The following is a 25,391-nucleotide window of genomic DNA, read 5'->3' on the forward strand; positions in this document are numbered from 1 at the left end:
AAATATGGCCAATACCTACTCAGGCTTTTCTCTTCATATACCACTCCATACATTTGTGGCTTTTATAGAGAATTAACATCATATAACAGAAAAAGATTATTATGTTGCTTACCTTTTCTCATCTGCCTAGATGATCGTCCTTAAAGTAATGGGTTCAGTAAAATGTTTGCTACTTATTACAGTCTAATAGAAAACCGATGGAGTAACCAACCACAATCTTTCTTCTCTAGTTTTACTTTTATGCAAAACAGCTACTTTTAAATTTCAACATACATACTCATAAGTTATAGGGAATCAATCTAACTAACGAACAGCATTTAAATGACTGTATTAGCTGCTTTAATATGGTAGAAAAGAAGTGCGTCTAAAATCACTACTCTGATTAAAAACCTTTTGAAGACCCCAATTTGAACCCCTCCAGGCAGAAATACGACAGTAACAACTTCACCTTCTGTTCTTCACTCTTTGAACTTTAAAAAGCATCAAACCTCTTTGGGTTATAGAGCTCGTCCTTAATGCTGAATAACCTTTAAATGTTAGATGATAATGTGTTGCTGCTTGCCCTATTGATTTACTGAATTCTAGAAAAGAACAATCTTGGTATTTACTTTGTGAATTATGCATATTACTCATTTTTGAGAAATTAGATCATTTCATGTTTTATTTTTATTTTTCTAGACTTCAATGCAAATATTTTCAATATAGTAAAACTGCAAAAGGTAAAGGAAACATCTTAAATGATTGAGCATTTACTGTTTGGGTTACTTTTAAACCTGAATATGCTCTGAATGGAGACTTTTAGTTACATTTCTGAAATAATCCTTTAGAGATTTTGAAATTAATTTCCTTATGTTAATAACAACTGTGTCAACCTTCATCTGAGTGCTACAAACATCACACACTTTTGTCCTACTTAAGTGATTATTTGAGTACAGATAAGTACTCTGTTCACATTGAAAAATGAATATAACATTTAGCAATTAATTACTGATTTGGCGGGCTGTGTGAAGAGCTTTTTTAAAATTATAAATATTCCTCATTAGTGTATTTTTCTTGTCTAGAGAGCTTATAATTGGCAATAACATGTTTCACTTCAGTAAATGTCAAAGATGTCGACTCGAGTTTAAGATTCCGATTGCAGATGTACTTTTTAAAAATCAAAAAGCTCACAATTGACTTAGAAGTTTGCCTTGAAGAGTTGGACTCCTAGTCTGAGGCTTGAGTTTTATCAACAGTTGTTATCTAATGTATTCAAAGTTAAAGGAAGCATCATTTATGAGTTGTTAATAGTTCAAAGGACGTTTTTGTTGTAGTTTTAGCTTCATAATAATAGCCAGAGCAAGGTCCCTTTAACTTAATGTTGTTATAAATTACTTTGGATCATTTCGTGAACAAGTTAAACCTAACTTACCTCTAATATCCGCTTGCTGCTTAGCTAGGATTTCGAGGATTGGCATGAGTATTGGCATGTGTGTTGCGATACAATATGTCTCTCGATACTCGGGTCACGATGCAATATTATCACGATATTGCAAAATCACTATATATTGCGATATGTCACCCAGCTACCAAAATGAAATGTGTAGATTTAAAAGTGAATGTTGTGTGTGTTCATCAGAATCTATGTTATTTGGATTTTGAGTCAGTCCCAACTTCTACCGTGACTATAGAAACGGTGCTGTGCTGCATTGCTAAAGGGCTTCACAGCACTATCTACAAGATAGGCGATGCAGAGGTAACCCATTTTCCCTCATTGTTTTAGATAGTTTTTTTAAAATCGATATTAAGAACTGAAAGATCGATATTATATTGAGCAGCCAAAAGTCACAATATAACGCTAAAACAATTTAGGACACTTCCTGTTAGAAATACCAAAACAGAAGCTCTTCCTGTTACGTTCATTCAGAACACCCTTCTTTGTTCATATTGCTGTCATTTACAGCCTGAATTTGAAAAGCACTACTTCTTATTTTGTGCTCACACTGAACACAAATGACACATTCACAGCAAGTGATTGACATTTTATCCTTATGTATAGGGGTGTTCAGGAGTGAAGCGAAGCAAAGGAGCCGTATCCAAAAGATCCGTCCAATGCGAACAGTGAGATTATGGCAAATAGAGTACAGCACACTGTGGAAGTAAATTCTGCTTTAATTCAGAATGTTTCTATCATTTTGAGTCGCTTAAACAGGTCAGGGACTGGATCTTGTTGTGATGTAGTTTGAAGAAGCACAGCTCGGTTAAGCTCTTTAGATGAAAATGGAAGATTGAAAAACCATTGTTGACATAGAAAGCATTTAGGAATGATCTTTAGAGGCTTTAAAAAAAGCCTGGCCTTTCTGCCTGGCCTTTTGCGTTGCTTCTGCTCCTGTCTGAGCTCCAGAGCATCTCTTTCTTACCTCTGTTCTGTGTGTGATCCGCCCCCCTGACGTGGGATAACAGTGTTAGATCCTGGTCAGATGGAAGAATCTAGGTAAAGCCGGGCATAGACTGTGAGATATTTTCAATCGTTGAACCCAGCTCAGATTGTACGACAGAACCGTATGGTTTAAAAGTACACAGCTCACAATTTATGTTCTCACACCGTGTGGCTGACGCTCTGATGACGCTGCCGACTGAATTTCCAACATGTTTGATTTTCTCCCGACCTTACGATTTCTGTTCAGGAGGTGGCCATGAGAGGCTAATCGTCCCTCGTTTACCCCCTGTACACTCGCTCGATTAGGCTGAAAGTCGGCCAGAGCGAAAAATTCTCGCATGACTGGAGAATCAGCCTGAAAAGGGCAAAAAATCGTGGAGTGTATGCCCGGCTTTAAGCGATCTTGATCCAGCCGTAGCTCCTGAACTCCCAGATCTAGGTTCACAGGGACACCAGTGCCATTGTTTTGCTTTTCACATTAAAATACAGCAAAGTGACTTAAATTCCAGGTCCGCCACATTGAGTAAAAACCATGGAGCAGATACAATCCTGTCTTATTTATGACACGGTGATGCTTTAGCCATGACAGCCACACAGTTGGGTGTTGAAATGTAGAGCAAGCAGCATCACTTCAATGATGCAGATAATGTTTTGAAATCTTGTTTGGTGTGAACGTACCATTAGAGTAAGAAAATTTAAATAAGGATTTGAAAAAATTGCTCGGAGTAAAACCTCCAGTTTGCTTAAACAGCCCAGGGCGGCAGTCATGAAACAACCACCATTGCTCTCATAAATTCTCATAATGCTTACATATCAGGTTCCCCGGGACTTTCTTTGATGTTTAGTTAAAACACTGAAACCACAAATCTATATAGATAATAAAACCTTTACAAAGTAAGTTTTATAAGCATTTGGATGACATGAACAAGTTGGGAAGTGTATAGTATTCCAGTATGTACGAGAAAAATATTTAGTACCCCTGTGTAATAATGCAATTTTCTTACAGCTTTTACTTCAATTTATTCTATTCAATTGCACATCAGATTAGAAATCTATCCTGAAATAACTCCACCATCATTCCAATCACATCGAAGTATATTTCTACAGCATCACAGGCTGTTTTTGTAGACTGCTCGAATAATTTAAACCCCTAGAAGCTGACAGTTTATGGAAGACTTTTGTATAATGAATGAGGGCAAAGCTCTTAAAACGTCTGGAAAGGAGAAAATACAAGTAGTTCAGGGGTAACCAAAGTCAGAGTGGTGTGAAAGAAAAGGAGCTTTTGAGATGGTACCAAGTGAAATCTGCCAAACATCAACGGATGTCAGTGCACCCACTTTCTGTTGTTCCACAGTTGAAGTGTCTGTCTGGATCTGATCTGTGTAACCATGACAACACAGCAGCGGAAAAAAAGTGACTGAGTTGGGAAGGTTGATTCTTTTTTTTAAAGCATTAAGGTAGGAGAAGATGCCGACAGGAAAAGGTGGAGGATGTAAAGTAAAGCACGCAAAAAAAAGGAAGTGTAATGGGCAGTGTTGCACCTTGTGCTTATGATACTATCTAAACACGTGTGTATGTATAGGTGCAAGCGTGTTGTGAGATAAGTCGTGTAAATTATCTCCCAGTATCTCTCCTCCTCATTGCTCATCCCACAGCGTTAAGAGCTGTGTTTGCGAAAACAGGTACAAAGGGCAACTTTACTGGCATCGTAAAGGCCTGCGTTATAGCAGAGTTACGATTAAACACCTAGATAAAAGGATTCTTACTCAAACATGCATCCTTATCACAGAGACACACAGAAAAGACCTTTGGCAAGCAGCGATAAGCCGAGTTACATAAGGGTAAGATGATCTGCAGACAAAGGGGAAACCGCCTTTTTTTTCTTTTAAATTTTATTTTTTACATTTTTTGTTTCTCTCTTAAAACAAAACCTTTTTTTCACCCTAACAAATATTTTTTGGTTTTTTTCTTAAAAACCCTTTCCCTTTCCCTTTTGTTAAGATAATATTTTAAAGTTCAAACAAAGGGCTTTTTTTAAACCCCGCAGAGTGGGCCTTCAAAACCTTTTTGTTTTGGAGAGATATTTGTGCCCCTCCTTTGACGCGGGGGGAACCAATCCGAGCGGACCCGTGAGACAAAACACGCCCCGGCGGGTTCAAAAACCGGGGCCTTTGGCCCCGGAGCTCAGCTCTGAAAAACCCTCTCCCAAAACACTGTTTTCTCGGTGCTCCAGGTTTTTTATCTCTGCGCGTGCTCGAATCCGTCCCCTGCCGGGGCTTTTTTCCCCCCTGCTCTCTCTCCCCCCGGCCCCACCCCAGGGTAGGGTTTCCGGTCCCTTTCCTTTTCGCCTCGCTTTTGACCTCTGGGGCCTTTGCAACTTCAGCAATGTTTGTAAAAGAACCCATAATCCAGGGCCCAAACACACTTTTCTTTCCCTTTCATTTTAATGAAAAGGGATTGGCCCTTTCCCTTTTTCTTCTTTTTCAAACATGGCGGTTCGCCCAAACAACTTCAAGGTGCATACCTTTTTTCCACCCCATTGTTCATTTATGTTAGCAAACCCTTGTTTTACATCTATTTAAATTCCCATTTTTTTAATTTTTTATTTTTGAAGATAAAAAAGGGAAATGGAAATTTGGGATGTTTCTTTTATAGCGCCTTTTTTCAAATTAAAGGAAAACTTGACCAAAGCGCTTTACACTCTTTTTATTTTACCCATTCACCCCGGCCCCAAAACCAACCCCACTGAAAACACAAGCTAAATTTAAAGCTTTCCTTTAAACTATAAACCCCCTTTATTTCCTTTTTTTCCAATAATCCTTTTAAACTCCATTTTTTGGCCTGATTTATTTTCAACTACTCTTCTCAATTTTTTTTCCCCCTTTTAAAGGGTTTTTATGTTTTTTTAGTTCATTAAAAAATTTAAAAGCATTTTTTTTCCAAATTTCACATCCGGTTAGATGAAAAAAAAAATTTAATAAATAAAAAAAAAACACAATCAGGGAAAAAACAAACTACTCCCAAAAGTAAATTTTTCAACATTTCCCAAGATAGTTTCTTTTAAAATACTTGAATTTCTCAAATAAAACTTCAGAAAAACATTATTAAAATCATTGCCTCAACCTTTTCTTTTAACCTGCATTGACATTTGGGTTTTAAAATTTTGCTGTTTTAAAAGAAAAAAAAGGTGGATATTTCAGGTTCCATAAAGGTTTTAACCCTTTTATAGATAAAGGGTTTTGGGTCAATTGGCCTTACCTTTGGGTTTTTGTGGGGGGTGTTTCTTCTTTTTGTTTTTTTTTTATGGGTTGGCAAACAACAATTACCGCCCACCCAAACTGAAAAATTAAACTATTTATCAAAATTTTTCTTTTTAAAAAATATAATAAAAATAACCCCCTTTTTTAGAGTTTCCCTTTAAAAGGGCTTCTTAAAAAATTAAATTTTTAAAATTTTCCAAAATCCCAAATCTGGGTGTCCCCCAAAAATTTTCGTTTTTTAAAAAATAAAAAAGCGCTGATCTAAAAAAACAGAGCAAAACTAAAAATTTTAATGGAACGATTTTTTCAAACCAATTTTAAAAGGCCAATATTATCCCCAAAAAATTTCTCCTTTTTAGGCCCTGAAATTTCCCCTCAAATGGGTTTTTTTTACCCTTTTTAAAAAAAAATTTTAAACTAAAACAAAACAAACCCTTTTCCCAAAATTGGGAAATTTTTGAAGCATCCAAAAAAAAAATTTTAAAATAACCATAATATCTTTTTAAACTATATATTGTTGAAAAACCCAAAGGGAAACCCTTAAATACCTCCCCTTAAATTTTTCTTTTAAAACATCAAAGTTTAAATCCCTGTCCCAAAAACAAATAAAAGAGATGGAATTTAGGCAATAAACTAATAAAAGGGTTTTTTTCTGAAGTTTATTTGAGATAATTCCCCCAAGGGAAATTTTTTTTGTAAACCTTTCTTAGGAAAAAGTTGACAAAATAACTGTAAAGTTTTTTGATTTTCCTGATTTGTTTTTTTTTATTTATTTATGGTTTTTTTTTTCATCTAACCGGGGTGTTTGTAAAATTTTAACAATGCCCTTTCAAATTTAAAGAACTGTAAAAAATAGAAACCCGAAAGGGGGAAAAAAAAGAAAAGGATTTAAAAAGAAACCGGGCCCCCAAAAATGGGTCTTAAAAGGGTATTGGGAAAAAAATAAAAAAATTTTTTTTTGAAAAGGGGGTTTTTAGATTAAAGGGAAAACATTATTTTAGTTATCTTTAGAAAGCAAAATTAAAAAAAAAGAATTTATAGCTGTAAAAAAATGTTGCTTTACAAAACCCCATAACATTTGGGGCGGTATGCACCTTAAAAAATTTTCTTGCGATCCGCCCCCAAGATTTGAAAAAAAAGAAAAGGAAGGGAATGCTTCCCTTGGGATTTAAAAGAAGCTGGGTGGGGATTGGCTTTAAAGGTAGGGTTCAAAAATTTTCTACCTTGCTGGGGAAATTGCGAGCGGAGCGAGGGGAAGCGGCAGAAACCGGGGCGCCAACAGGTGGTGTTGGGGCGCGGGAGAAGAGCCCGGTCCGCGAAGGGGCCGGGGGCAGAGGGGATTTTGAGCCCCCTGCGCCGAGATGAAACCCGGCGCGAGAAAAAGTTTTGAGCCTGCGTGAAGCGAACCCCCACCCCACCCCCCCCCCCCCAAAAAAATCTGGGAAATAGACTGAATGGGGGGTGCAAAACGTTAGTGCAAGATTTGGGGCAGAAAAAAAAAATTTGTTTTTTGCTACTTTTTTTTAAGAATATTAAAGATTAATTTTTTTGGTCAATCCAGAGGTCACCATCCCCCCATTAAACTCCAATTTGGGAAAACCCAAAAAGGTCTCGTTTTTTATGCTTCGTTTGTGCTGATTTGGGGGGCGTTTTAAAAGGTCATCCCGTGCTATTTTACCCTTTTTAAAATATAATCAATTTTTTTTTTAGGGTGATGTTACCGTTTTTCCCCCCCCCCCCCCCCCTCAAGCTCCGATTTGATTTCCAAAATGGTCTCATTTTTTTGGGGCTTCGTTTTGTCTGATTTGTGCAGTTAAAACAAACATTTGGTTTTCTTTAAATTTTTTAAGATATAATTAAATTTTTTTTTTTTGGGTGATGACATCACCCTCCCCCCATCAAGCTCCGATTTGATCCCCAAAGTGGTCTAATTTTTTTGTGCTTCGTTTTGCTGATTTGTGGGAGTAAAACGGTCCTTTGTGCTTTCTTTACTTTTTTTAAAATATAATTATTTTAATTTTTTTTTGGGTGGATTACATCCCACCCCCCATCAAGTCTCCCATTTATCCAAAAGTGGTCTCATTTTTTAGTGGCCCTTTGTTTTTTGCGATTTGTGCATTTAAAACGGGCATTTTTTTTCTGGGTTTAAATTTTTAAAATTAATTATTTTAATTTTTTGGGGTGATGACTTTTCCCTTTTCCCTTTTCCCCCCTCAAGCCCCGTTTGATCCAAAGTGGGGCCCCTTTTTTAGTGCTTCGTTTTGTGCTGAATTTGTGCAGTTTAAAAAAAAAAACCATTGTTCTGCTTTATTTTTTAAGTAAAAATTTATTTTAATTTTTTTGGGGGGATGGGCATCACCTTCCCCCCCCAACAAAAGGGTCCAAATTGATCCAAAGTTTGGGCCCCCATTTTTTAGTGCTTTTGTTTTTTGCTGATTTGTGCAGGTTTAAAAAAAAGACCTTTGGGGGCTGCTTTACTTTTTAAGATATAATCAATTTTTAAATTTTTTTTGGGTGACATCACCATCCCCCCATCAAGCCCCGATTTGGAAAACCAAAAATGGTTCCCAATTTTTTTTGCTTGTTTTGGCTGATTTTTCATTAAAACCGACAATTTTTTGCTGCTTTAACTTTTTAAAGAAATAATCATTTTAAAATTTTTTGGGTGATGACATCACCAAAACCCCCCATCAAGCTCCGGGTTTGACCAAAGTGGTTTTTCATTTTTTAAATGCTTCCCTTTTTTGCTGAAATTTTGCAGTTAAAACCGACATTGTGCTGCTTGCATGTCCCAATTTTAAACTATATTCCTATACCCTTTCGGTGATGATCACAAAAAGACACATTAAAAACAAAATCAAAAACTGCGTTTTTTTTTCAAAGGGCCCCTTTTTTTTTCCTTAAATTTTTTGTCCGGAATTTAGTCTGGGAACAAAATAAATTATATCTCACGCCCAAAACTGGAAAGAAGGGAATCTTTTTTAAAAAGTTTCTACTTTATTTAAATCAGGGGCTTATTTTTGAAATTACCGACCTGGGTTTTTTTCCCCCCCTTATTTAAGGGGAAATTTTTAAAAATTCATCAAATTGGCAAAGATCTCTAAGGGAAAAGTTTTTTTTTATTGTTATTTTTTTTATTATTATTTTTTGTACTTTTTCCACTGGGGGTTAAATTTTTAAAAAATACTATTTTTATACAGGGGGCTTTTTGCCCCCTGCGGGCAAGGGGAAAATAGTTATTCAACAACCCCAGTTGGGGGGTCCGCTGTCAAAAACGCCTTTGGGGGAAGAAGATGTGGCCCCAAAAGCACCGTTTGGTCTAACCACTGTTTTTTTCAAGAAAAAAGTTTAAATTTTATAATATTTGTTTATAAATTTCAAGGGTTTTTTAGGGGGTTATTGTAAAATGTGTTGTTTTTATTTTTTTGTATTCCCCCAATAAAGATTGATTCAAACAAGATTTATTGTGCCAAAAAAAGAACAACATTGAGTATAAAAAAAGTTAAATTAGTACCACTAAAGCTGCGCTACAAAACAAAAACTGCCCGCTACAAAACAACAAAAGTTAAAAAAAACAGAGGGAAAATAAGGAATTTTTAAAACCCCAACACCCCCAAGGCATAATAAACTTACAATGTCATCATTAAAAACACTTAAACATCCACTGACAGCATAGGTGATCAAACTAACTAAAACAGACCCCCCCTTTTCTTTGCAGCTTGACCCTTTTTCACCTTTTTTTCCGCAACTCTCTAATAGGGGGGGGGTGACGTCACCCCGGCCTAAATTTTAATTTTTTATAAACTTAAAAAGTAAAAACAGCACAAAATGTTTGTTTTAACTGCACAAATCAGCACAAACGAAGCACTAAAAAATGAGACCACTTTGGATCAAATCGGAGCTTGATGGGGGGATGGTGATGTCATCAGCCAAAAAAATTAAAATAATTATATCTTAAAAAGTAAAGCAGCACAAATGACCGTTTTAACTGCACAAATCAGCACAAACGAAGCACTAAAAAATGAGACCACTTTGGATCAAATCGGAGCTTGATGGGGGGATGGTGATGTCATCAGCCAAAAAAATTAAAATAATTATATCTTAAAAAGTAAAGCAGCACAAATGACCGTTTTAACTGCACAAATCAGCACAAACGAAGCACTAAAAAATGAGACCACTTTGGATCAAATCGGAGCTTGATGGGGGGATGGTGATGTCATCAGCCAAAAAAATTAAAATAATTATATCTTAAAAAGTAAAGCAGCACAAATGTCGGTTTTAACTGCACAAATCAGCACAAACGAAGCACTAAAAAATGAGACCACTTTGGATCAAATCGGAGCTTGATGGGGGGATGGTGATGTCATCAGCCAAAAAAATTAAAATAATTATATCTTAAAAAGTAAAGCAGCACAAATGACCGTTTTAACTGCACAAATCAGCACAAACGAAGCACTAAAAAATGAGACCACTTTGGATCAAATCGGAGCTTGATGGGGGGATGGTGACGTCATCAGCCAAAAAATTAAAATGATTATATCTTAAAAAGTAAAGCAGCACAAATGTTTGTTTTAACTGCACAAATCAGCACAAACGAAGCACTAAAAAATGAGACCACTTTGGATCAAATCGGAGCTTGATGGGGGGATGGTGACGTCATCAGCCAAAAATTAAAATGATTATATCTTTAAAAGTAAAATAGCACAAATGACCGTTTTAACTGCACAAATCAGCACAAACGAAGCACTAAAAAACGAGACCACTTTGGTTCAAATTGGAGTTTAATGGGGGGATGGTGACCTCTGGATGACCTAAAAAATAATCTTTAATATCTCTTAAACAAAAGTAGCACAAACGATATTTTTTTCTGCACAAATCTGCACTAACGTTGCACTAACCATTCAGTCTATTTGCAGAGTTTTTTGACGTGGGTGGGGTGTCAGCTTCACGCAGCTAACAGTGTGTTGAGAGGGTTTTTCAGAGTTGAGCGCGCGCCAGACCGGTTTTGCGCGCGCGCGTGTTGTCTCACTGCGCGCTCGGATTGGTTCCTGCGCGCTCAAACCGATGGCACAAATATCTCTCCATACCTTCGACAACATGAGTCAGGTTGTTCACATTATATTTTCTTTTCAATACTTGTGTGTTTTTGTTCTTCATGTTGCCACGAGATCTGAAATCCCAGCTTTGTATCTTAATGTTAAGAGCCTGTTTTCTGCATGTAGATAGCAGCGTCTCACACCAACAGCTTGTTGCTTTTTACTATTTAACTTCATTTAACACTTGATGTTTGTTCTTGTGTTGCAGAGCTCACTCAGAGTCCGATCCATTCCAAGCGCTCAAGTATGTGTCCTTTTAACAGATGTCTACTATTAAGGCATTAAAGGTTCAAATGGAACCTAAATTATCTATGATTACAAATTAAGATTCCTAATCTGATTAAATCCACAACAAAATCAACATGATTAACGATCTGATTACTGATTCTAATGTTCTTGATTGGCTTCAAATTCTTGATTACAAAAGATCCATCTTTAAAATGTTTTGCACTGAAAATCAGACAAATGGGCTGCTTTTGATTTGCTGAATTTATCGTGACTGTAACTTGCCATTTTCAAAGTGAGCCTAAATGATCCGAGCAGTTCTGGTCTCTGTCTCGGTCAGAGCAGCTGGGCAGGAAGTGATTAAGGACACCGTCCATTAACTGTTCAGCCTGGGTTTATGCCACTGTTAAATCGAGCTTCACCCACTGTGAAGAAAATTATTTTTGTAGACTTGGTTTCTAAAATATAGCTAGTAATATATTGTCATATGACAAAAAAAATCCTCTTCATTTGCAGATCTAAATGTATTTTATTGTTTTTTTATACCTGCAACCACTAGAAATTATTTGAATGCAATGAAAACATTTTGTCTCGCAAAACTGTTTAAACGCCATGAACTGTTTTAATGTTTTAACCTCAACCATCTGTGGATTTATTGAGACTCTGTGTGACGGAGCACCACAAGGTAGCTTGTTAATGTGTAGAGGAAGGAAAATGATGTATGGTTTTAACCGCTTTTAACCAGAGGAGCATAATATAGCCATTCACAACCATTTATACATCAATAAATTAAATATTACAACTGTATATGATACACATAATGGAAGTAGATTTTTATTTTTTTGAAATTGAAGGGGGAAAAAAAGGAATATATATATATTTTTTTTTTTTTTCAAATAACAACTTTGCCCTTAAATAAAATGTAGGAAATCCAGTATTTATACTTCAACTATTTTCCTTAATTGGTTAGGTATTCCTTTTCTTGCTTCACATTTGGCTTAAAGCTATTTTTTATGTTAAAGAGAAAAAATCGGCATGTTTTCTTCAAAGGTTAACTTATTCGTTTTCAGGTTTCATCTATGAAATCTTACAGTTTCACAATCTTACAGTTTTCTAACAAGTTGTTAGAAAACGAACATAAAGACAAAGAAACACATAGGAAAAGTAGTTGAGAAGTTTGTTGTGTTAAAACACTATATCAAGTTTAGAAAAGCTCACAGAGCATCATGTGATCGTGTGAAGAGTCTGGTACAGCTGCAAACCAAACAAAATAGTACTGTCACCTTCAACTGACAAAGCTAAGCAAGAGGAGAATTGATGAGAGAAAACATGTCAAAGAATTTGCTCCAATCAAATAAAGCAAAGTGAATTTTTGGGCATAAGTCTTACCTAACCTAACTCTGCCCAACACATCTTCCCCAGGGTGACACACGGTGGTAGTAGCATCATGCTAAGTTGTTTTTCATTTGCTAGAATGGAAAAGCTGGTCAGAGATGGTGGGGTCATAGAAAGTGCTAAATATAGGCTGTTCAATGAAGAAAAGGTCTTAGTGGCCTCTATAGACTTAAGACAGAGGAGGAGGTTCACCCTCTAGCAGGACAGTGATTCATTATTAACTGGAGTGGAGAGACTATAAAACAGGCCTTTAGCTGACAGAGCAACACACTTAGAGCAGTTATTGTACCCAAATGTAAAAAAAATATATATATATAAACAAGGATTTTGTTGCTCTTATTCCTATTGAAATTTTTTTTACATGTATTAAGCATGAACTTACGTTGACAACAAATGCAAATGTTGCAGCTGGAGCAACAGATTTCCATGTTATCTCTATGTAGAGGGCGGATCTGGACCAAGGCAAAGAAAAGCTAGGCAAAGTTAGCAGTTTAGGGAGGTAAACAGCATGATTTTAGTGAATATGGCGAAATGTAATTGCTGGCTCACAGTAATTTCCCGCTGCTACTTTCTGAGCTCCAGAATGCCATCCAACCATCTCTCTGTTGTGTGGGGGATTCGTTCCCCGATGCGGAACAGCAGGGCCCTGAACTGGGTCAAGGTAGACAGAAGTATGGCTGAAAGCTACCATCATCCAGACTAGGGGGGGGGGGGGGGGGGGGGGGGGGGGGGGGGGGGGTCCGAACGCAGACAGCTTTGTTCAGCTTTTAAAAGTTAGAAATACTGCCAGTCGCTTTGTAAATCCATGTCCACCACAATGAGGCGGAACCAACGACCAGCAGACCTCATGATGTTGGAGTCTTTCATCCGCCGAGCAAAATGTTTTCACTGGGAAGGCGATTTTCAAGGCGAACAAAAGCAGACAAAACTGGGAAAGTTTATGCAGGTTTCGCGCTCTGTGTGAACGCACCTTAAGAGTATCAACTAGCAAGCTTTTAACTTTATATTATATTTCCAAGGAGTTACAAAATATTAATTAAACCGATGTCGAACAGAACAAAATAAATAAAATCTCTCACATTTGTGTGTAGTGAGAGGGCGGAGCTTAAGGTTTGTCAGTGTTAAACAGATCTCACTATCCACATGTAGATGTGCTCTATGTTTTGAAGGCCTTTTAAGTTAAAAAGCCAGACTCAAACAAATATATTAGTGCAAAAAGGAAAATGCATTTCAGTACCCTGTCAGCCGAGGTGGAATAATCTACTAGATTTATAGAGTAAGAGCCTCCAAATTCAGTTTTCAATCCGAGTGGTTTCTCTTGTTAAAACAATCAAAGTTATAGTTTTTATTCTGCATATTTCCTTTCTTATTTTTTCTCCCAATTATTATGAGAAGTCCCCTTTGAAACCCACTGCCTTAAAAGACTCAACAGAATATCGACAAATGTTCTATTTTATCATCAGACCGACCACTTTTAGAAGACGTTCATTCAACCAACGCTATTCACAGCATTTCCTGTCAGAATTAGGATTAGTAGGCGACTTGAAGTTAAGCACTGGCCAAGGGCGAACCAAAATCTGGCAGAAGGGAAGCGGGTATTGAACACATTTCTAAATGAAAGACATCTACTGAGCTGCAGCCGTCCCCAGACCTACAGATTTTATTGCTTTTATAAATGATGAGCTATGGCTGCAGGATGCAGAGGTATGCCAGATATTTCAAAGGAGGGTTGTAAAATCTGTAAAACCATGAATGTGTTCTTTCTTTCACACTTAATCATCATGCAGTTGGAGCAGTGAATTCAAATCTGAATAAATTTAGTGGTTGTTCAAATGAGACTAAATCTGAAAAAGTTCTGCTGTTCTGAAATGGATGAAAGCATATTTCTGTGCGGTTCCTTGTTGTTTGCCACCCAGATCCGAAGCAAATCATCAGTAATGAGCAGAGAGCTGCACCAATGATTTTAGGAGCCGTGCAAAAGCCAAGCATGGCCTGCATCATGTGATATAAATTACCCAGAACAGGGTCTGACCATTGATGTTTGAATTATGCTTAAATGTTTGCATCATTTCCCAAACGCAGAGATAGATTCAGGACAAATTCAATGAGCCGGAGTTCTGAGGGAGACGTAATGCATGGAGATCAATTGGAGGTGTGAGTCAGTCAAACCGAGAGGCAGGTCACGGGTAATCTAATCACGTCTCAGTACACAACAAAAAATAACAACTTAATAAAGCACCAGTGGCTACAACAGAGCAGAACATCTTGTTAGGTTGGAAACAAGTGGGAACAAAACTAACAAATAGGAGAGCTCACATGAGCTGGTGCTGATGAAATATAGATGAGTTAGGTGTTTGCTGATGTATTCTAGCTTGTGTTCGGGGCTGTTGTTAGCAGACTGAAGATTTGGAATGAACAACCTAAACACACAGACGCAGAAAGCTCATGTCAACATCATGTACTCTCAGCGGCGGGGACGATCTGCCGAGACAGATCTAAGGTCATAAACTACTGTAGAAATGCAAAAGTTGCAGTTTTCTCTGCATGGTCTCTGATTTTTATAAGGCGCTGATTATTATAGTCTCTGGGGAGGCAAACAGTCTTTTTTTAATCATATATTAGAGCTGAAGACAGCTGCTGGATGACAGGGGGCACTGCAGGTGAAAAGACGTCCATAGGGGTTCAATAACTGCTGTTTAGCCTCTAAGCTGCAATGGGAGGTACTCACTGGGCAGAATTGATGAGTAGGTGAGAAGCAGGAGTGTTTTCTGCACAGGCCTGCAGAACCGATGGTAAGCAAGAAAGAAGAGGTTATTTTGATTTATGCGGGCTTAACAGGACATATATTGTAAGGACATTTTTATTAGCAGACATATCGGTTCAACACATACCCAAAAAATGCTGTTCTGTTTAACTTTTTGCACATGCTGAAGTACAGGCCTCTACATTCCTCGCTTAACTGTAAGAAGTAGGACTAAAAGAAATCCAAGCGTAGGAATGATGGACAAACAGCTTTATTCCACTTTCTTGTTTTAAAGAGATAAGGGCAAAGCTTCATCCAACTGGATATAAACGGCACTGGTTCAGAGAAATGCCACAAACAGTAGAAATTTATCTGCCTAAAAATCACTATAGCCCCATTTACACTAGCCTTTTGAAATCATGCCAAGATTGGTCCAAGTACAGTAACCTGAGATAACTGTTGAGTGTAAATAGAACACAACTGAACTGGACTGTGCCTGACACAACCAAACCATGCTAAATCTAGCACTAGTTCAGCAGCAGGGCTCGGCACGGTTCAGTTCTGGCTCAGTTCTCAAATAACAAAGAGTGCATAAACAGACCATCATCATCATCCCCTTACAGTCAGCCTCCGTAATCATCAAATTTCAGACATTCATAAAAATACTAGCTTTCCTACCGTGCCACATGATTTCCAGTGATGATTCTGCTTAGCAGTGTGATGGGCCTCAAGGTTCGTCGTTGTTTCCTGCGTCTGTAAGCCCTGATTAGACTATCGTTTGTCGTAGCCACTTCCTCTAAATTCACCAAATGCTGCCTTCTTCGGCTGACTCTCTGCAAACAACGAAATATCACAATAACAACACGTAACTTTCTGAATGTTACGGGCACCGCCATCTTGGTTTGCTTGTTTACTTCTACAGAGCAGTAGTACCGTTGATCGTCCGTAGGAGGTGAGGAAACATGTTAGCCTGGTGTGTAAATGGTCGTAAGGAACCAAGCAGATCGGTTTTCAGAGGGTAGTGTAAATGGGGCTTGAGGTTGTTATTGAAATTTGGGCAGAGGACGCTATCCAGGCACATAAGTTCCTGATTCTTATAGGACTTAGTCTTGTTTGCGTAATTCCCGCCTTGAGAGCTGTAGTATCGTGAACCGGCAATAGGAGTTGAGGAACCGTGTTAGTGTGACGTGTAAATGGTCGTAAGGAACCAAGCTTGGCAAAGTTAACTGATCCAAGCTCGGGCCAAACTCGACACGGATTGGTTACAGCGAGGTAGAATAAATGGGCCGTATGAAAGGGTAACAAGTTAAAGGCTAAATTGGGTTGAAAATCCCTTCTTCACATTGCCTTTTAAGCCCTTTATTACCAAATAACGGCTTTTTTCATGCATCTAATGTATTTTTCGGATACTTGAGCTTACATATAATATCCCTTAAAGATTCTTTCAAAATAACTAAAGGGGTAGTATACAGCAGAAGAAGAATTTCGAGTTTGAGTATCTTTTTATCCTTTGTGGCAGGAACATTTTAAAGCAGAGGTAATATCAAACCATGTGTGTGAAGAGTACTCTTTGTGTATATCCTGTATAAATATTTTGGATCTTGAGCCTCACTCTGAGGCTTCCTTAAAGCTTCCAACATTTCTGAATGGAAAATTTATTTAAGCGCAGATGAAAAGAGCTGAAAAGAAAAAAATAAAGCCTAATTTTGTGGAACCTGTCCTGTTATCTGCTGAAAGTCTCGCTGACTGACAATCGCTGCCCTGTGGAGTGTTAATGCAACATTAGCGGAGCTTCGGTTTGAATTTAAAGATTAATAAAAGCTGTTTCCTTGTTTTTTCCAGCCAATAATCTACTAAATGAGAACATTGGAGGGAAATCATAGTAAAATCAAAAGGTTTTTTTGTTTTATCTTGTAGAAGACAGTCCAGCATCATGGGTTTTTTTAGAAGCAAATCTGCTTCTGGCTCCTATAATTCTGGTCTCTACAAACTGTTGATACAGCCTTCTTCTCCTGTATGGGCTTTTTTATTTATTTCTCGTAACAAACTGGGCTCATTAAGCTCGGTTTATATGTAGATGATAAAACACTGATCCTTGAATGAACAAAGAAAACAACAAAGGAAGGCGGTTGAAGCACTGAAAAAGAACAAGAAAGGCTGTTTAATCTTCTCGGTGGGATTTGATTCTGACCGTTGCAGACCTTTTCATCCTCTTAGGCTATCGCTCTCTTTTCCTTTCATAAAATATATTTTTTTATAAAGCACAATAAATCACCACTCTGCCCTCTGATAAAACAAACCCATGGGCCCAGTGGGATTTGGGGCCAGGAAAGATTAGCTGGAGGATCTCCTTCCTGGCCTTAGTAACCAGATGATGACTTGATTATGATATAATGTGTGTATCTCAGATGAACAGAAAGGTTGACTGATTTTTCTGTTGCTTTCCATCCCTGAACTGCTTGGTGCGGTTGGCCAGCCTGCAGCCTGCCTGTCTGCCAACTCTAACTGTATTTCTTCACGAGTTATTGACTTTGTGTGCGTCTCAGTTTTTCCTGACTCCCTGATTTTCTGATTTTTACTCTCTTGTATTCCTGCCCGTTTCTCTGCAGCATTGCTACAGTGATCAACAAATTAAGCTTCTGAAAAGCTATTTTTTGTTTCCAGTACTGAGAAAAACTGACAACATTCACAGGAGGAGCTGTGAGATGACAGTTTTCATAACATCTTTTCTTCTGTAGAGACATCCAGTTTTTAGCTGTTTGGTTCAGTCTATGATTAGTGATGATCCTGTTATATTATCTCCAGAATAATAATGATTATTTTCATTTTTTTTTTTACTAATGTAACTGACAGAAGAACTACAGGCAGTGTTAGCATAGCAGATGGTTCAAAGTTTATCCTTCCTTTTCCAAACGGTGGAAACGTGGTTTTGCTGTGGATAAAAACATTCTGTCAGCTTGTTGATCAACATTTATGCTGCTATAGTTTAGGAAATTAAAAAGGATTCAAACTTTCCTGTAAACCAAAGGGGGTCCAGTAATAAAGCTTTGGAAACCACCGACCATCCTGAAACTTCCACCATGTTGAACAAAACGTTTCATCAGACCTGAGCACCTTCTTGCAGGTTTGTCCTCAAACAGACCTCTTCTACCTTTTGAGAAACAGACCAGCTGGATGAACAACAAAACAAACTTTTTTGTCTCTGAATCTAATATTATTGTGACAAATTTTATTTAGAGAATTTATTTTTCATTCTTCTTTATTTAATTTTATATCTTTTACTTTTTGTCTTTGTTATCCTTTCTGTGCTTCCTTATGTTCTTTCTCTCTTTTCCTCACCTGTTTTTCTCACTTTTTTCCTCCATCTTTTCCTCCTTTCATGTTGTTGCCGTGTCCTTTCCTGTCTCCTTCATCCTTCCCACTCATGCATCCCCCCTTCCTCCCTTGTGGTCTAACGTCTGTCCTCATGTTCTCCTTTCTGCTTCCTTCTGATGAACTTTATCACTTTATGTGTTGAAATGAACATAAAGGGCTGAGAGCTGTGGAAAGTTGAGTCTGGTTAGTCCTGGAATCGTTTCATGGAAAAAGAGGAAGGAACTCTGAAAGCAGATTCTGTTCAAATCATCTCATTTCCTTATATTCCTCTGTTACACATTTAGAGACCTGTAACCTTGAGATTGTAAAGAATGTTCTGTTCCAGACTGCAGAATGAGTGAATAGATTATTTTAACCTTTGTATTTTTTATGAATCCTCTCTAAATTATCAATTTTGTTAAATATTTTGTCTTCCTGATGAGAGGACGTTCTATTCTTCTTCTTTTTATAGTGTTGTTAAGGTTTTATGTTCTTTTCAACACTAACTAGAGAAAGAAAATGTTTACAGTAGCAGGCCTACTGTGCTCTCAGCTGCAGAGAGCTCTTGACAAACTGTTTTGTTTGAAACCGACTTAACAAGAGGTCAGTTAAGCTCTGCAGTCACGGCTCTGTGATTCCTCACCACAATGCTGTTGTAACACTCCAGTTAGTCTTTCATCTGGAGTCAGCTTTAGGTTTGCAGACATGGGCTGAGCTTCTTCTCAAATCAATCAGCATCTGGGCCGATTCTCTTTTCACCGAATCTTTCCCTTTTTTTCAAAGTCAAACAGCTGAGAAGTTTTTTTTTTGTGCATACATCTGCACTAGATCCATGCAATGAGTTGTATTAAAATTTAATGTGATAAACAAGTCCAATGCACATATTTTTAATTGTTGGTGTGTTTCCACAAAGGTAAACATGTAAATTAAAGATAAAGGTGCTTCATAGAAACGCATGTCAAACCTTTCAGATTCCTATAATCTTTTTTACCACCCACCTCATAGTCAGGCCTTACTTTAATGATCTGCTGTAGAAAATCCAAGTAGACTACATCTATATACTACTATGAGGCAATTTGGATAGTGTGGAAAAGTCCACGGTTCCTATTTTAGTCCACATCTTGGTGCTAATGGAGGGTTCATATCTCCACTTACTCCCTGCTGTTCATGCTGGAATAGAAAAAACGTAATAGTTAGTGTTGTTCATTGGAAATCAAAGATCAAACCAAAGATCTCTTCTACCAATATATATTGGTAGCTCTTTATTGAGCTTTAATTTATTTGCTACTTCTGCTCTCAGTTTTAATTGTCTACTAATAATGTTGGGTTTTATAGACCTGTCAGATGGTGTTTTTTAGTTAGCATTAGCTGATTTTTTTTCTACTAGACTCTCAGTGAGCTGATGGTTGTCTCCTTAAATGTTTATTTTTTCTTCTTTCTTTTGTTTTACTTGTGTGAGTTTATTATTATATCATTGGCTGCCTGTTGCGTGTCAGAACTGATGTTTTCCACAATAGTTAATCTAATTAGGCCAGTTCCTCTGTCTGGATATACAGTTATAATCTTCATTCTGCAAAGATTTGGGAATGGAATGAGAGCGATGTCCTTCAGCTAGTACAAAGTGTAATATTTTGATATGGCTGGAGCCATGGATGTTTACTCATCTGCTAACGTGTATGATGTAAAATAATGTTTTGATGATGTGGCAGACTGGAGATGTATAAAATGCCTTTTTAACTGTTAATCGGGGCCACTTCCTGAGAGGTGAGCAGCTGCCTTCTGTGAACTCTAAGCAATTTCTCTGATCTGAATAAGATCACAATTTCTATCAGAATCTGTTGTCATGTCTCCTGGTTATTTAATACATATAAGTTATTAAATGTTTTTTAAAGAGTTTTTCCTGAGTGATTTCTTTTTAGGGAAAAGAACCAAAGAGATGGAGCTTTAAGGTACATACATAGAGCCTAAATATAACATACCCATACACATATATTGGTATTTCTTGTGAAACTAAGCATAGTGAACTGACATACGACTTTGTATTGAAATTTGGGCTGCAACTAATGATTGTTTAGCAAATCGATTAATTTGTCCATAATTTTTTGTGATAAATCGATTAATAATTAGATAACAAAAGGTTCCTTAAAGAAGACTTTTAATTAAATTAAATCTTGTGAAACAAACCTTTCTACTTGTGGACTTCTGCATAGAACATATTGATGGACAAAAAAGATTAGAAAGTTTATATATTTTTTTAAATTCTGGTATGATTACTGCTCTAAGTGCGATTTTATGTCAGCAAAAGGCATATAATAGAGTCTCTATACTCCAGTTAAAGATTAAGATTAAATTAGTTGACGGTTAATTGAATAATCAATTAATCTGATTAATAGTTTCAGCTCTAAATAAACTTCCTGAATGTGCAAACGTGTTATACCTGACCTTTTGGGTTGTGACATAGAGCCTTCTGCTTTTAGACGTCCGGTATCCATAATAGATCCTCATACTTGCTTATGGGAAGTTTCATACTCAACAACCGGTGTTTTAAAGTGTTTTGTTTGAGTTTTCTAATGCTTACTTATATTTCCAATCATTGAAACTGGAAACAGCAACAGTTTATGGTGTATTCTCATAAGTTACTTACATTTTTAGGTTATGTAACAGGCAGCAAATGAGGGGCACCATTCATGCAAAGACCGATTTATAGTTTTCCAAAATTACTGTCCGGATGTGTTTTTGCAACAGGCTTTGAGAACAAGTGTTTCCATGGTGACCGGAGGAGAGGTGGCAAAGGTCAACTGTCCTGCAACTGGCAGGCTCTGACGTGAGGGGTCTCTAAGTCAGCGCAACAGGCAGAACACAGCAGGGGGACTTTATTTAGTTGACAGCAGTGGAGAAAAAATGCTTCCTTACTTTACTTACAGCTGCCTTAAATCAGGTCAAGGATCTGTCTGAGTGACGAGGAAGGGGTGTGTAGCGTTTGAAGCTGGGTGATGTGCTGAAGCCTTAGAGAGGCAGAGACAGACGGGGAATGAAGAGGGATGCTTAAAGAAGAGCTGTACTGTTTTTCTTCAGCAGACAGTGACGTGCGTTTCTTGCAGAACTGTAAAGGACTCGGTTTCTACTACTTTGTTGGGTTTTCCTATAGTGTTTGAGATCCATAATGTTTTTTTTTCTTATGTTGATTTGTTTAAGGTAACCTTTAATTTGTAGTACAAAACTTTGCATGTGCAGTACCAGAAAATGTGAGCCTAAACCAAGTCTAAACTCTTTGAAAAGCATAAATTGTCATTTAATGGTATAAAAAAGGCTTTAAAAGATGTAAGAGGTCCAGCTTAACATAAGAAAATTTTAAAATAAGACTGTTGGCCATTTGGGTAAAAATAAAATCTTGGCCATTGTACGTACGGTTATATTAACGTGGTTTCTTCCACTTCTTCTTCTCAGGTGGACGTCGCCGCTCAGAGCCTGACGAGGCTGAGCTGCTGAGGGTCAGCAGGAGATTGGTGGAGGATGCTGTCAGCCGGGCTTTGCAACAATATAAACAGGAAACACTTCAAAACGGGGGCGGGCCCAACGCCGCCGCGGTCCAGCCGCCTGGAAATACAGCGGAGACGAAGACGGACACTACAGCTAACTCCTCCACGGACAACCGGAAGTGACAGCTTTGAACAGACACACAGACTTTCAACAACCAAACGGCCCAGAAAGCATCAGTCGGCCTGGCTGAGGAGGGGGAGGAGTCAATAAGACCTTCGCTCAACAGCACGCCCCCCCACCTGCGCTAGCTGGGCAAAGTGCTGAATAATTAGTTATTATAGCTTCACTTCTGTGCTTGGTAACACCTAATTCTCCGTTATCCAGACCTGGACGTATGTCCTGGAAATATATGAAGCGTTCCTCTAAACATGTGCTTCACTATGAGCTGCCGAAACACACACTGCCCATTCAGAGTAGAGGTGGTTATATTTTGTAGAAGAGCTTGGTTAGCCTTCAGCTGCACTTAACATGAGCTCAGTAATGTCCTTAAAATCAGCTGCAGGTGCGGACCTTTGTTTGAATGCTCTTATCCTCGATGAATCATCTGCTCATCACTGTGTGGCCTGAGCTGCTCTGACTCACCGAGGCGGATTCTTCCACCTTGATTCCTGGTTCAGAGTGTCGGACTTTTGTCCTTAAAAGCTTTTGTTAACCGGATGTTCGTCTTCAGGACATGGATTTCCTTTAACCTTCCAGCATTTTATCTCTTTTTTTTTTTTTTTCAGATGTCTGCCTCCAGCAGGTCAAGTGTTGCATTAGCTGCGCGTCCCTCTCTGAGACAATCAAACGCCGCCACTCCTGATCGCAGGTTTTAAAGCCGGGCTGGACTCCAGCGTTCGGCCCACAAACAGCCTTCTTCCACGCAGTGCTTTAGAATAACAGATTACTACCAATAACACTAACTCCACAGAGTCCAGGAGGGATGGAGGCGGATTGAATGCTAGAAAATAATACAATGACTTGTTGCCAAGAACACATCGTACTTGATTGATGCCAAAACTGACACCATTGTATTGTTTTCCTCTCTATTGTCTGGTTTTTTTTTTTTTTTTTTTGAAAGTGTGAAATGACTTTTAAAGACCTTTTAAAACCTGAGGCAAACTGTCGGTCAGAGACACGCTGGAGTCTGGCTGTTTGAGGCTCCTTGTTTTTCTGTTTTTGAATCCGGATGTGCTGTTAGACAAAAGCTCGTAGTTTCCTTCCTTTAAGAAGTTTTTTATTTTATTTTCTTGCGTTGTTTGTGGCAGTTTGTTGAACTAATTCATGCCATTGAAAAATAAATACATAGTTGGATGAAATCAAAGGAGATTGGATTTTCCAGAAGGCTTGTTGAGGTTATAAATAGTGAAGGATGATACAAAGATAAACAGATTAATTTATATTTGCCTCAGTACTGAAGCTGAATCTGTTCTCTGATTGTGAAATATGTTGTTCAAAGTATATATCTATTTAAGTTAATTATCTAACAGTGTGATTTGATTTTTGAAATCCTTAAAAGCACAAATTTTTCTTTTAGCTGTTTTTGATTGCAGATTTGATGAGGAACTATATGCTGTTAGATTCACCTCACCTTTGCTCAAAGTGGCCTTCCGTCACTGAAACAACTTTTTTGTGATTATAGTTTTGTCACTTGGCGTGGTAATCTGTAGGAGACATTTTTAACCGGGGTGAAGAGATCTCCTAACTGTCAACCTTTGGGTAAAGATTTTGTAGTAAAATGAAAAGAAAAAAAAATTTGTGCTATTTTTAAGTTTTTTCTCTTCTGATGCGGACGGCTTTGAGCTGTAAAACCAACCGTCACTGTGGGCAGCAGCTAACCTAGTCTTATTGTGGACTTTTTAAGGCTTTTTTGTTGTTGGTTTTGATCTTTTGCTGTCACCGGATCCTTAAATCTCCACGATAAATCCCCTTTAATACACAAGTCGTCCGGTTGGCCTCTCTGACCGTTCATCTGTCTGTGAGTTTGCGAGTGTAACTGTGTGTTTTTCGCTCAGATTGTTTCCACAGGGTGTTTGATCAGCGGATTTCCTCAGAAATTCCTCTCTATATCTATCATGACAGCATTTGGTGGTGTGTGAGCAACGAATGAGCCTTTTGTTTGTCTTTCCATGTATCCACATGTATGTTGGGTCATGTGAGCATGTGCTCTTTGTACCGTGTGTGGTGTATTTTGTTCTGCCATGTCCGAACAATAAATCAGGATATGAGATTTAAAACCAATATCCATCTCTGTGTCTCCTTGGTCTAGATAAGCGCCAGATTACTGATCTGCTTGTCATATATCTACACTGTAGCCTATAACTAAGTATGTATCTGATGTTTATTAGCGATTTTTTCTAAACTGGTCAATTTAACACTTAGTTATAGTTGCAGATTTATCAAATTTAAAACTTTTAAAGTTATAGGGAAGTCATATTTAAATGTGAAATCATTCTGGCTTAAACATGTATATAAATGTACTCTTTATCAGACTATATTGTCCCAAAAGTTAGAAAATTTCCATTTTCAAAAAAAATCCTGTTTTTTTTTTTTTCATTATTTTTACGCAGGCCAGTTATTTATACGTCAGCTTGTACATACTTCAATTCGGCCAATAATATATCAACAGTAATCTGTCAATCAAATTTTTTCGGTCATAGCATCTTGATTCATATCGCAGCTAATATACGCAACGGTTGAAATAGGAATGATTTACTTTACCATTTAGTTCTGCCCCAGTGTTCACAGGAATGGACGTCTGTGTCTTCAGCAGGGGTAGAGCTAACAGAACTGGCAGCGTTGCGAGGCAAGGGCTCAAACATGTACGGCTGGAAGCCTTCTACACCAAACCAAGCCTCTGCCGCCCCTTGTGTCCTCTTCTACAACATCTTCGTCCCCGCTTTCCTCCTCTAAAAAGAAAATGTATGACGGAGGAGACTCATCCACGACCTCCGACACAAAGCTCTCCTCCTCTTGCAAGTTTCTGCTGTCCATAGCGTTCCTTGACAGTGTCGTTTCTAGTCACCAATTTAGTGCTACTTGGTCACAATGTAATTTCCCATTGGGAACCTACTTGCACTAAGCGGCTTACTGGTTAGCAGGATGCTTCCGACAAACAGGCCACAACCAAACTTGCTTGCGAACCTTCCCCCATAACAATCCCAACTGTATCATAGTTTACATTAACATGGAGCTTTGTAAAACGTTTGTCCCAATTGATATGTTGCAATTAGATAAATGAATTTCAAATTTCTCTGTTCGGATCTAAACAAGACAGCTGAACCTTGGGGGCCATCAGGTTTGCCATTACTGATGAAAGGTGCTTACCTTGATTCTCTTTTGAGAACCCTGAAAATATTCAGTATTATTAAGGTGTCATA

The 25,391-nt window shown here is 37.9% G+C and overlaps 1 protein-coding gene across 2 annotated transcripts in view; it reads left to right on the top strand.

Annotated features, from left to right (window-relative positions):
* Nucleotides 1–24,252, top strand: part of LOC119788679 (A-kinase anchor protein 7-like) — a 68,931-nt gene extending 44,679 nt beyond the window's left edge. Inside the window, exons 10-11 of one of the 2 annotated variants that reach the window (XM_038293247.1) lie at nucleotides 10,984–11,019; nucleotides 21,940–24,252. In XM_038293247.1, coding sequence (XP_038149175.1) covers nucleotides 10,984–11,019; nucleotides 21,940–22,154 — 251 coding nt within the window. In that variant the 3' untranslated portion in view covers nucleotides 22,155–24,252. The remainder of the gene's footprint in view (nucleotides 1–10,983; nucleotides 11,020–21,939) is intronic. The other variant, XM_038293248.1, reaches the window with a different exon arrangement.
* Nucleotides 24,253–25,391: the final 1,139 nt, after the last annotated feature.

Source organism: Cyprinodon tularosa, unplaced genomic scaffold (genome assembly GCF_016077235.1).
Source record: "Cyprinodon tularosa strain WSP-4 unplaced genomic scaffold, ASM1607723v1 ctg323, whole genome shotgun sequence".
NCBI lineage: Eukaryota > Metazoa > Chordata > Actinopteri > Cyprinodontiformes > Cyprinodontidae > Cyprinodon > Cyprinodon tularosa.